The sequence below is a fragment of the Crassostrea angulata genome, chromosome 8 (genome assembly GCF_025612915.1).
Source record: "Crassostrea angulata isolate pt1a10 chromosome 8, ASM2561291v2, whole genome shotgun sequence".
Lineage (NCBI taxonomy): Eukaryota > Metazoa > Mollusca > Bivalvia > Ostreida > Ostreidae > Magallana > Magallana angulata.
Window position 1 is genome coordinate 13,585,545 of NC_069118.1, and position 12,740 is coordinate 13,598,284.

General features: G+C 31.2%; 1 protein-coding gene across 1 annotated transcript; it reads right to left on the reverse strand.

Annotated features, from left to right (window-relative positions):
* Positions 1–1,992: 1,992 nt before the first annotated feature.
* LOC128160474 (uncharacterized) lies at positions 1,993–8,659 on the reverse strand. The gene is made up of 13 exons (XM_052823804.1): positions 8,595–8,659; positions 8,446–8,512; positions 8,235–8,326; positions 7,664–7,882; positions 6,274–6,417; positions 5,637–5,792; positions 5,369–5,524; positions 5,017–5,160; positions 4,644–4,778; positions 4,133–4,159; positions 3,909–4,026; positions 3,556–3,640; positions 1,993–3,474 (listed from the first exon to the last, which is right to left on the reverse strand). Exons 1-13 carry the CDS (start codon positions 8,596–8,598, stop codon positions 3,205–3,207), a joined length of 1,617 nt encoding a protein of 538 aa, XP_052679764.1. The 5' UTR covers positions 8,599–8,659; the 3' UTR covers positions 1,993–3,204.
* Between the last annotated feature and the right edge of the window lie 4,081 nt (positions 8,660–12,740).

A 12,740-nucleotide genomic window follows, 5' to 3' on the forward strand; every position in this document is an offset into this window, starting at 1 on the left:
TGTTTAAAGAGACAAACGACACTTGACTGGCGGGAATTTTGACGTCACAATAAAGGGAAATTACTCTAAATAGTTATTATAAATCTGCTGTAATATAATTACCAAAATCGTCTCAAAATCTTGCAGAACTAACGAAAAGAACCAGTTGTAACTTGCTCTCATTTGGATGAATGCTCACATTTATTTTATTCACTATATTTACGGTAATATTACGGTCTTTATGTTTACTTCCATTGAGTAAATATTCCGGAGGAGGGGGGGGGGAATCCATTTTCCTTATATGATCAGCAATTTTTTTAATCAGTACATGTAAATTAAAAAAAAATATCATTATTTTCAAACGGTGGGGGGGGCTCTTTGATATATATATATATATATATATATATATATATATATATATATATATATATATATATATATATATATATATATTTAAATATATATATATATATATATATATATATATATATATATATATATATATATATATATATATATATATATAAGTTTACGAAAAATGTCTGCTGCAAGAAAAGAGGAAATAAACTGCAATGAAAATTATGTTAAAATATTTCCTATTCAACAACATTGTATCTGAGATAAATTCTATTTATGAATTAAAAAAAGTCTTATAAATTATGAATATTGTAAATTTATTGCAAAAATAGGTATGTTTTATTTTATTTTGCATTCAAATTCATTTACGTTACGTTGCTGCTTTTATTTTTATTGATTTATTATAATTTATTATTTGATCACATGCTGCGCTCGCCCAAACGGTCGCACCGTAAAACATATTATGTTACAAGATTGCAAGAGACACGTCTCATGGTCGCAAATCACACACAAAGAGAGAGCTGTGATTCATCTTACGACATTTAAAAACCGTGCATCCCATCCCTCTTGCGAGTACACAAAACGTTTAAGACGTTCGTATTTATGTTCTTGCGTTGCATTGGGATGATTTGAATTGCATTCAATCTTGTCTGAATAGAGTGCAAGTCCAATATTTTGAGGAGACTTGATACGACCATTAAAACGCACTGTATCGAATGCAAGACATCGTTTAACGTATGTTACAGCTCGTTTGAAGCTTAAACATTCCGATTGCAACGTGTATTGTCCTGAGCTATCTTTTATAAAGTTTTCCTACAAGTAAATGGGTTAATAATAATTGTTTGTATAATATGTTTTCTGAATTTGGTAATGTTTTAATCACTTCAAATAAATAGGGACAATGCACGAAGTAGGATTTCTATTTACTCTGTTTCTACACCTATTTCCTAATGATAGAGAGATGTAGGAAAACGGTGTCCCTTTTTTCTTCAGATTTAATAACCTTATGCACCGCACCTTAATACCTAGGGTTTAATATCTTTTGTTCCTACCTAATCCTACCTTTAATTTCTTCTTTATATATTCTTTCTATTTCTGTCTTTCTTTCTCAAGTCACCTCTTTTGCTGTTCTGTACGATTCTAAGATTCCGCATCACAGCTAACAGCTGTTTATAGTAATCAATTTTAACTCTATTGTCACACATAATGCAGTTTCGTGTACATCTTACCTGTTCAAAACATCATGCTGCATTCCACTCATAGAAAAACTGATGCACTAAAACAGTTAAACAAAGCCACCCTTAAGAGGACATACCTATCTGTTTGCTTAAACAATATATTAAATAAATGATTTTTGAAAACATAATAGTTACTACCAAAAGGTGTTTTGCATATAGTATTGTATGTATAATCATTAACAACATTACAGGAGGAATTCTTTACTAGCTTTTTTACTTACAATATATATATAGTGGAATGTCATTGTTCCCGTTTCTAAAATACTTATCATTTAGTGCTGTGCTACTTTTTTAAATTTTAATATTTCTCAGGTCTGTAAAATACAATATAAGACTTAATCGGCCGCAATATTTGATATAGATATAACAAATCCATAATGATTTCAAAAAATTATTTTATAAACATTTTTAAGGCATATTCAGAATTGCCAAAGTTGATATTTTTATCATTAGTTTAAGCCGTGTTTATGCACTCTTCAGATAAGTTCTATTTTCAAGATGTTCTTCTCTAAATTTGGTCCCTTGGTTTTAAAATCCAAACACTCTGCCGATGAGATTTAAATTCAAATTGTTTCACTGGCTTTAAGATTCAACAAATAAGTGATTAAATGGAGGGTTAACAATTTTGCTATCTAGATCTAATCAACCTGTAGATACCTTGTGCAAAAAATGTTTTCTTACTGAGGAAGATTTGCATGTTATTTCTATTTACCCTTAATTAGATGTAGAGTTTACGCAAAAGTTACTTAATCGTTGATTTACTGTACAACTAAGTTTTAAAAAGGTTGTGTTTTAAGTAGCATAGTTGGGGATCGTTGGAATCAAAATTGATAACTGTTGAATACAAGATTTATCTTTCAGAAAAATATATCTTAAATATCTCAATTGTGACGACATTACTTCAAATTAATTGTGAAATGTTAACAAATATGATTGGATTGTTGAATGTAATGTTTTGCTTTTAATAATGTTTTGCAGGAGCATTTGCATTACAGATATTTAAGAAGAATAAAAGTAAGAAACGGATACACATAAGAATATATTAAGTATGAACAATAACACAGCTACGATACTTATATTGTGTGTTCTGATATTCCTTTTTAAGAGATCTAAGGACAATGCTTTCTTGAATTACATTTACAGGTATGTAACGTGCTTTCTAACGGTAGTCCCTTATAACCCCGATTCTAATCTTTCACCAGCTTCTTTTGGCTGTCTACCAGCCTTTTCTGGATGTAACTGGTGTACTGGGGATGAATGATACCTAATACAGTGATGTAATTCAACAGACGTCGTCAGTACTGTCCACCCATCGATACGCTGTGTAATGTTTTTAAAGTGTCCTGTCTTTCCCATTTAACTTTTTCCTTGTGCTCTAACAATTGAAATTTTTCATTTAACAATAATCACTCTTCAAAAATGTTTTCATAAGTTGCCTCATTCTTTTGATTTGGTTCATGTAAAGAAATCTAACATTAACTAAAAAATGCAGTAGGAAAACCGCTATACACGTACATGCTCATTTACAGCATTTACAAATGCATGAAAAATCATATCTAAGTGTTTTGGTACTTGGCTAATTGATACTCTTTAAAATGAAACGTGCATTATTTGAATAATGAATGATGAATTATTCCGAAACAGTGTTCTCCTGACTCTTTGGAGAGGACAGAACCAAAATTGATGATGGCACACCATATACACCGTCAGACATCTGTGGAGGTCTCTGGTGAAGGTGACTGTATGTGTCGTTGTCAGAATCCTCCTCCTCTCTCTGGTAGCATTGGGGTTCTGAAACACTGTACACGTTCACAGTTTCATCGTCTTGGTCCCTTTGATGTGCTTCGTCATAGATGTTTTCGGTCCGATCGATATTACTTTGTATATTTACCTCTGCATCCTTCAACAAAATATTTATATATTCAGGTATGTGAACATTTGCAGTGATCAGTATAATGCAAAATTTAATTACTTTGCTCACATTTAAGTTTCCAAACATATAATTATCTGCAACGGAGTAGTGGATGCTCCTCATGGGTAAACGTGAAGAACTGCTACAATCTAGTCTGAATGATGAAAGAAGGTATCATGTACGAACACTTATAAGCACCTTTAAATTGATAAGTAATGATATTTTAAACTATTTAAAGACCTTTACTAAAAAATAAATCTACTTTATACAGTACCGATCAATGATGCCAAAGGTTACATGTAACTAAGGTCTTGTACTTAAGATAAAACCATTTGGAGAAAAACTGGATGAACACTCAACACTCTAATTATCATGTTCGTATTAGCAATTGGTCTCTGTAGATAAACATTCTTTCTTTTTACCTTGTTGTTCTTGATTCTTTTCTTCTTCTCATTGCAAACAAAAGTGTTGTGGCTGAACACGATAATAGACCAAACAATGCTCCTCCCACAGCTATAAAAAGTAGTTGATTTTCTTTTTCTAAAAAATACAAATACAAATATATTGATCTGAGTTTAAAAATTAAAAAAAGTGAAACAGATTATTTTCTGATCGATGAGTCTTTTCATATATGTACAAATCTTACCACTGAACCGATGTAAGTGTCTTTTAGCTAAAAAAAAAAATAAAGCCAGGTTTTATGTAAATCTACTTACTAGTATACAAAATGAAACATAAATTCAAATCTTTGATAATAACAATAAACATAATATGCAATACATAATTCTACTACATTGTTTTTAAAAAACAAATACAAATAAAAATACAAAATGATATTTTCTGTTGTTAAAAAAAACAAATAAACAACATATAAAAAATTGACAGCCAATATCGGTCTTCTTTTTGTAAAATCATTTTTCAAAAATGAACCATTAAAAATGCAACTGTGTGTCGAACCACCTTATAATATTTACACTTAATATTCATGCATTATGTCAAAGCTCCCTTAACCCAACTTGATTTACTTAATCAAGTTTTAAGACATTTTAAAATTAAAGCTGTCATACAAAACGATCAAAAAAGATATATGCTTACATTAAAGAAGTTGTCAATGTTCATTATTGCATTTACTTATCTATTGTGAATCTACAATGTACCTGGCAGACAACCCTCTTTAAGTCTGATAAACTCCTTGTCACAAGTACACGTATGGTTTTCCCCACATACACCTGCATGTTCCGTTCCATTGCATTGAATACTAGCTTCACAATCCTCATTAAGGGTTCTATTTCCTAAATAAAATATATCTTGTGTATTTTAAATAGTAAATCAGGTTTAAGGAGAAAAGAAAAGTATGTATGTGTTTAAACTGAAAAATGCCTTTTACTTTTACTGTGAGGCCTATACTTCAATTTCTTTAAACTTTAAACTGGATAATAGATACAATTGAAATTGACGTCTTAATATCTTTGTTATTCATTTCTTTAGACCTAAAATGGTAATGGCAATTAGTAAATGAAAAGAAAATACCTTTGATACATCTTCCTTTGAAATCTAAATATTCATCTTGACAGTAACATAATGTGTTGTTTTCTATTTCTGTACAATTTCCTGCATTGTCTGTCCCACTGCATTGCTTGTTGTTAATACATGGTTCAAATAATTTCAATCTAACTGTAATTTAGAGTGCTGTATCGATATTGCTGTAAGTTTATTTTTCTTTTATTTACGGTACAAGGATCTTCACATATATCAATTTCAAAATTTAAACAAACAAAAGATCCACACATGAAACAAACAAAAAATATTGATGAGATATTTTAAAAAAAGGACTTAACGAGTGAATTTTATATAGTCTATTTATGATTATTATACATCCTACCTTTAATGCATTTTCCATTTATCAAATCATATCGGTTGTTACATGTGCACACTCCTTTTTCATTTTCATCTTTTCCTTCCTTAAAACAGTTATTTGCATTTTCCGTACCAGTGCATTGCTCGTTCATTTTACATTCTTCATGAATTTTCTTTTTAGCTAAAATTAAGTTTGAATGTATTTCAAAAATATATTGAATATTTTGCTGCAAAGAAAACGACTTAATTTCCGAGACATAAAATATGTAAAGACGTTTAGCAAGAAACGTTACCATGGATACATTCCAAATATGTGTTGTCTTCTATGTAATCTGAATTACACATGCAAAGTTTCCTGTGGCCTATCTCTCTGCAAACTAGTGCTTCCTTATTTGAGGTTCCGTTACACTGGGCATCGATCACACATTCCTCATAAAGTGTTTTATTGACTGAAAATTATTGGGAAACATATTTGAATGATCAAAAGTTCAAAAAAAATGTTGCAAACATGTCTCATTAAAGAATTCAAACAATGAGATAAACATAAAACATAGATAATAATCAATTTTTACTTTTCATATTGCCATCGTAGAAATGAATTTTTTGTATAAAATATTTCAAATGCCTTACAATATAATAAGTTTTCAATTCACTATTGCGTGTATTGAATTTCATTTACGCTATTATTGATATCATACATTTACGCATATTTCTTCCCTTATAGTTTAAATTTCCTACAAATCCAAACACAAATTATCCTAATTAAGTCACCTAATTTATAGGGTAATACGATTCTTAATAAAAAAATCACGTAATGATCGGAGTATCCTTAATCTGAAATATTTAACAATTTCGGTTGTTAAAAGCTGTTAAATCGGGTCTTACAAAATTGATTTTGACTTAGAATAAATTCTATACGATTAAATGTACCTTGTAAACATGTGCCATTGTAAGTCATAAATCCAGAATTACACTGACAGCTCGACGTTACGTTATCCTGTGGGTCAGCCATGCAAACGCCAGCATTTGGTGTACCTGTACACTGTTCGTGTATCTGGCACTTGTCACCGAGAACTTGCCAAGGGAAAATATAACCATAGTTCATTATAATAATATTTAACACCTATGATTACAAGAAGCTTTAATGTAAAACAATTATTTTTTGCCACCGAGAAAGCATTCTTATATGATAGATACAATTTGCTTGACCCCCCCCCCCCCCCGAAAAGAATATTGATTTGTAAAAATATGATACACTTTTTCAAAGTGTAGTTTCTCTTAATGTAAGGTGTAAAAATAAATATATTTGTAATTTTCTGCGTAGTCATAATACCATAATGATAATTCATTTAAGTAAATGAAAAAAAAAATATTGGATACCACGTGTCTGTGTTCGAGAGGAAATTATGCATATTATATATCAAAAAAAAACCTTTGTAGCAGACACATTCAAATAATATCTATTTCACTGGAAATAATTTGGTATGACCATCTTGAATAAACAAAAGTGTTTAAAACCACCATACTATGCAAATGACTTTAAAACATGTTTCAGTGTTTCAATCCGAGACATTTTTGTGTACATAAATTAAAAAAAAGTAAGCAGCTTCCCCACATCAACGTTAACGCACAGGAACCGCTTTATACAGTGCCGGTGTAACGTAGAATAATTACCCCCGTAGACCGGAGGTCATTTGTCGACGTAGAATAAGGGGGTCATTATTTTACGGGAGACATTGATCTTCATTACACTGACACCAGGCGCTTAAACCATAGTCAAGGAGAGAGAGAGAGAGAGAGAGAGAGAGAGAGAGAGAGAGAGAGAGAGAGAGAGAGAGAGAGAGAGGCAGGCAGCAAGTCTGCCATGAGAGAAGAACGTAAGCAGCAACGGTGCACGCGTTTTTGCACTCCATATAGATCGCCACAGTCGTGACCTAAGGTGATGCTGATAAGTTATAACAGAATATTTTCTGTATCGATCAAAGTTAAATTGGAATCGAGAGTATGGAAAATTCAGGCACACACTTCCAGTACCAGTAAAACGCTCTATTCAATCCTTGAAAATGAATCATTATCATTTAGAAAGAGAAGCAGGCCTCTCGGAATTCCAAGTGCCTTACGTAGAAAAAAATATCTCTTGATAAGTTTGATATTTTATCCAAAGAAATATTGATAACAGTTTATTTGATCAAAGTTCTAACCATTTTATCCTTTTTAAATCATAAATATTGTATTAATCAATTAACTTGTAGATTAAATGTACACAAATTTCGAGTTTTATAAAAACAACATGCTTCAAAAATGTATTGGTAACCAATACCTTTTTTTCCTTGACAGATCAAAATCAATGTCACATTTTGTAGATAATGATCATAATCAGATGAACACGGAGGTTTTGCTATTCTGATGTTGCTCTCTATACCAAAAGATTCGTATTTTACATTGACATTGTTTATCTGTGACAATGCATATAAACTGTAATCCGGCGTCATGAAAACCATACACAACTCTCCAGTGCTTGAATTTTCTGAAATATATTCTGAAATGAAAAAAAACAAACATTGAATAGCAATTTTTTTAAATTTCATTATTTTATACAGAGAAATGTTTGTCTTCGTTACATCCTCGCCTCTTTGGTTTCAACCAGCGAATTTCGAAATGGGCGAATTCAAGTGTCTTAAATTATCTTAAATTATCTTTACTTTAACATAACTGTGCCGTAATAAATTTGAATTATCTTTACTTTAACATAACTGTGCCGTAAGAAATTTGAATTATCTTTACCTTAACATAACTGTGCCGTAATAAATTTAAAACGGGGCGAAAAAATCTGTATTTAGTATCTCTCAAAGACTTAAATGAAAGTAATGATTTAAATATAACTTGTTGACCTTTTTCAATATTCGATGAAATATTCCAAGGAATAAATCTACATCCGTGTTCTCCCTTCATAAATGACATGATATTTTGATACTGATAGGTCCTGAAAGCGTAAATTAGATTGATAACAATAAGTCATTAGGTAGTTAATTTAACTGAGATATGATAAACAAACATTTCTAATAAGATTAAAAAACAATAACAAAATGCAAATATATTTACCCAATGAGGTAAAATGCGCCTGACTGTTGTACAAAATACACGATGAATATCTTTGCAATATAAGTATCTAGAAAAAATTAAAAGTAAAGCAAAAAAATGTAAGCAAATTACTGAATTAGATTCTTATCACGATTACATTGCATACGTACACATCGTTTGTTGAAATTTTGAACTAGCGAGAGCTTATTGGTTTTTCTGAACTCCTCGATCATAAATGATCAATTATATCTAGTTAACGGTGTTAAACAGTTTACTTCCTTCCATAAACAGCAACATATGGAGTTTCCTTGTGCCCAATTGAAACAAAAATGTTGACAAACGTTTCACACCTCGATCATTTAAGTTTTCCTGATACATAGTAATTTAGGACACAACGAGTCAATGCTTCACTGCTGTTGAATTCATAAAGAGTTAATGTATGTTATTTGGCAATGCATAGTTGGTTATTAACAAATCGTTGTCGCATCTTGGGTAGAACGTAGAATAATCACAGATTTCTCCTTGAATGAATAATCAAAGTACTCACGGGAGTTGATTTTATTGATTGATATTTAAAACAAAATCAACAATATATAATTTTGCATGGCAAGTAGTTTCTAAGCTACATTTGATTAGTTTAGCACTTTTTTCTTAACGAATTTTCGAACTTTTTCGACAAGTATTCCGGGCTAAAACCCAATATAAATCATGTTGTGTAATATCTAAAGATAAAATTAACACCATTACATTAACTCTACGATGCATTATGTATCAGTAGTCGAAATATTTCAGGAAAAGTGTTTTCAAACAAAAGACAAGAAACAAGCTCGTTGAAAGCAACCACAAGGACTTCCGTCGCACCTGTGTCAAACTTCTGACGTAATACAAAATTGATATCTGGTCATGATACAATAATTGATGTATAGACCCTGAGTAAAAAGACAAAATTCTTTTGATATACATAAGAGTTTGTTTCGTGATGATTTCTTTGTTAAATACAATTGCACTCAAGCCATATCCATTAAAGATATCATTTTGATTATTTCTAAAACAGAATCACTTAATTGGATACTAATCACATTTGATATCACGGTATGTCTTTTTTCAATTATACTATAGCATCTGCTTTCTAACTTCTGGACCTCCTCTTCTTTGAACAACATTGTATTAATTTTGTGCATCTTTGCCAATGCAATTGATGAAAAGATCATGTCTACTAAATGTACAATACTATATTAACAATTAAAGATCTTTAAAAGGTGTCTATTGTTTGATTCTCCGCATGTTGTTCTTTGCATTTGCAGTTTTTTTTTAAAGAAATTGATTTAATCATCATAATTGTATAAATATAAAGAGAATCCCATGAACGAGAGTTTTTTTTACACTGTTGGTATGCCCGGTATAAAGATTGAAAGACATACATTTTACGCGCATTTTTTTTAATCAAACATGGCAATGAATCTTTTAAACAATACAGTTATTTGCAGAGTTCCTGAAAATTTTTACCGTGGGTTTGGAGGAATAATTTTGTTCTTCCCTTCGGGAAGGGGGAGGACCGAGGTCTCTTTATTTGGTTGTTTTTATGATTTTCATTTAATTATTCATATTCAAAACTATCGGGATGCCGATATTACCTTTTAATGCAGTTGAAAGTTTAAATACGAACCAGTTAGTCTCGGTGAGTAGTTAGCAAACATGCATACGCGTAAGGAAGAAAATACAATATTCAAGAAATGCGGATGAACGATCTGGGTCACAGGTCGTCCATCCGTTTTTTTTCCAAACTGTGTGTTACAAATCTGTAGCTAGAGACTGTCAAACTTTTATAATAATTTAATTATCATGTAAAAATATTTTGTTTTAAAGAGGCAGTTAAAAAACCCAAGAAATCGGACGCAATTCGTAGTGTTTTACTTTACAAATTTAGGGTCTAATTAAATTTTGTATAATGTTTTGAGATGCAATTCTACATTGCTTTATCCGAAACGTTGCATTAAACGATTAACATCACATTCTTTTTAAAATACAAAAACATATGCACAATGAGCTGAGATATACAGCTAACAGACAACCATCAAGAGAGACTTCTCTTCTTAATTTTTTCTTATTTAAAAGAAATTCAAAATAAAATCAAAAGATATTTTTCCTCTATATAAATGAATAAAATCATTAATTAGTAAGGGGTTTTATGCCGTGCCATCGCCCACTTGACACATTGTAACATGGGTCTTTAAACACAATTTTAAAAGCTCTTTTTGGGGGATATTTAATTTTTCCTATTTAGTATACTCAACGAAGTTTTCGATTTTTTACACAAAGTTATCGATATTATGATATCAAAATAAAAAGGACAGAGCATCTCTCTCTCTCTCTCTCTCTCTCTCTCTCTCTCTCTCTCTCTCTCGATAACTTCAAAATGCTCAAGCACCACATACGACAATTAAGTTGACGAGACAAGACTAAATGTGATTACATGTAAGTCTATGCATGTATTGAAGTTTCAGCATAAATTGAAAAGATCAAACAAATACCTTTCGGATGTTATAATCATATTAATAGTAAAATGGTAACACAGATCGAAAGGCAAAATAATGAATTGCAGGCGAAGATGACTGCGTTGTTTGTTTTGAAGGTTTAAATTTAATGATATTAATTGGGATCAATTTTGTTTGGTGGGTTGTTTTGTATTGAAAACGGTGATAAAAACATAAGTAATTTACCATATGATGTCCAGCTTGATTTTTTATCAGCATATATAATTGCAATTTTTATATAGCGCTTTTATAATGCTGATGCATTTCTGAAAGCGCTTTTACAATTATTACCCCAGTAGACCTTATAGCATTCCAGAGCCTTCTCAGTGCGGCAGCCATTAAGGCGCTCAAACACTCACATTCTGACAATATCTTTCACTGTCTATAGTCATGTACCCATTTTACACTTGGATGGAGTGAGGAAATTCATGTAAAGTGCTTTTCCCAAGGACACAACGTCGCCTGCCGCGGCCAGGATTGGAACCCACAGCCTTTCGGTCATGAGTTCTGCACCTTAACCACTCGGCTACCGACGCCACATATATCAAAAGCATATTGGAAAAAAGAAATATTTTATCGAGCAGTTCTTATGCGAAGATAATGCATAACTCTATCAGATTTTTACAATTATCAGCTCTACTTACTAAAGAAGAGATACATCTCCAAAGAGATTATACAGGTAGCTGATAGTTAACATTGAATTCGAGCTTGTCTTCTGCCACATGCAAGCACGTCTGTTATCCTGATTTTAAAATGATTTTAAAATAGGTACCATGGCCGGAGGGTGATGAGGGGTGTCATTGCAACAAGATTGTGTACTATGATGAAATTACATTGTTGATTAATAATTGATGTTGAATTATACTCGGTAAACACAATCATAAATTTAGATTGACATACAGTATTGGAAGTTAACAGAAAGAACTAAAATGCCTGGGGAGGTTTGTTTCAGAAGCCGTTTTTTTCTATCTGCTGGACGATTCCATTCGTTTTTCATAGGGCGTATGGATGCGTGTCTTGCTAAATGTACACGCTCACACTTCAACCGAACTATTTATATGTACACATTATATTCATGGTGTACACGCGCGATTCAAAATACCCCAAAATGAAGGTAAAGAATGCAGTCTGAGTCTGCATTTTATAGAATTTGTAAAAAACACATTGCAGGTCTGATAGTTTGTTAATGTGTCATTCTATCGATATACGATTTATTAATTAGTTTTGATTGCTGAGGCTACAGCAGCATATTGGATAAACATTGAATAGCTTTTTGTCCATACAAATGTCTTATACGAAGGATAGCGAGTACATTTAAAAATCACATTTTTTTTTATTTTATTACCTTTTACACGTTTGTATGTAAATGATTTATTAATTGCTGATGAAGGCTTTTTAATATTTTCGTTTGTTGATGTTTTCAAATAGTTAAATAACGCAAAACGCAAAGCGGGTCATAATTAGTATTCCTAATAACCATGACTTAGCTACTTTGGATTCAAAACAACATATTGTCAAATATTAAACTCACTTTTTAAAATTACCTCCACAATGATAACAGTATCTTCATCGTAATTCAGTATTTTGTAATGCTTTAAAAGATAATGTCTATATAATGAAGTAGTCAAACAGGTTATTATAGGTGTGAATGGTCAGTGTGAGTGAAAGAATATTATTTATAATGTTTATCACCATGATTTTATAATATAACTTGTAAGACATCGGACAGCTACAATTACAAGACTGGTCTGTTTGCATTGTATTGAAGATTTCAAACTAATA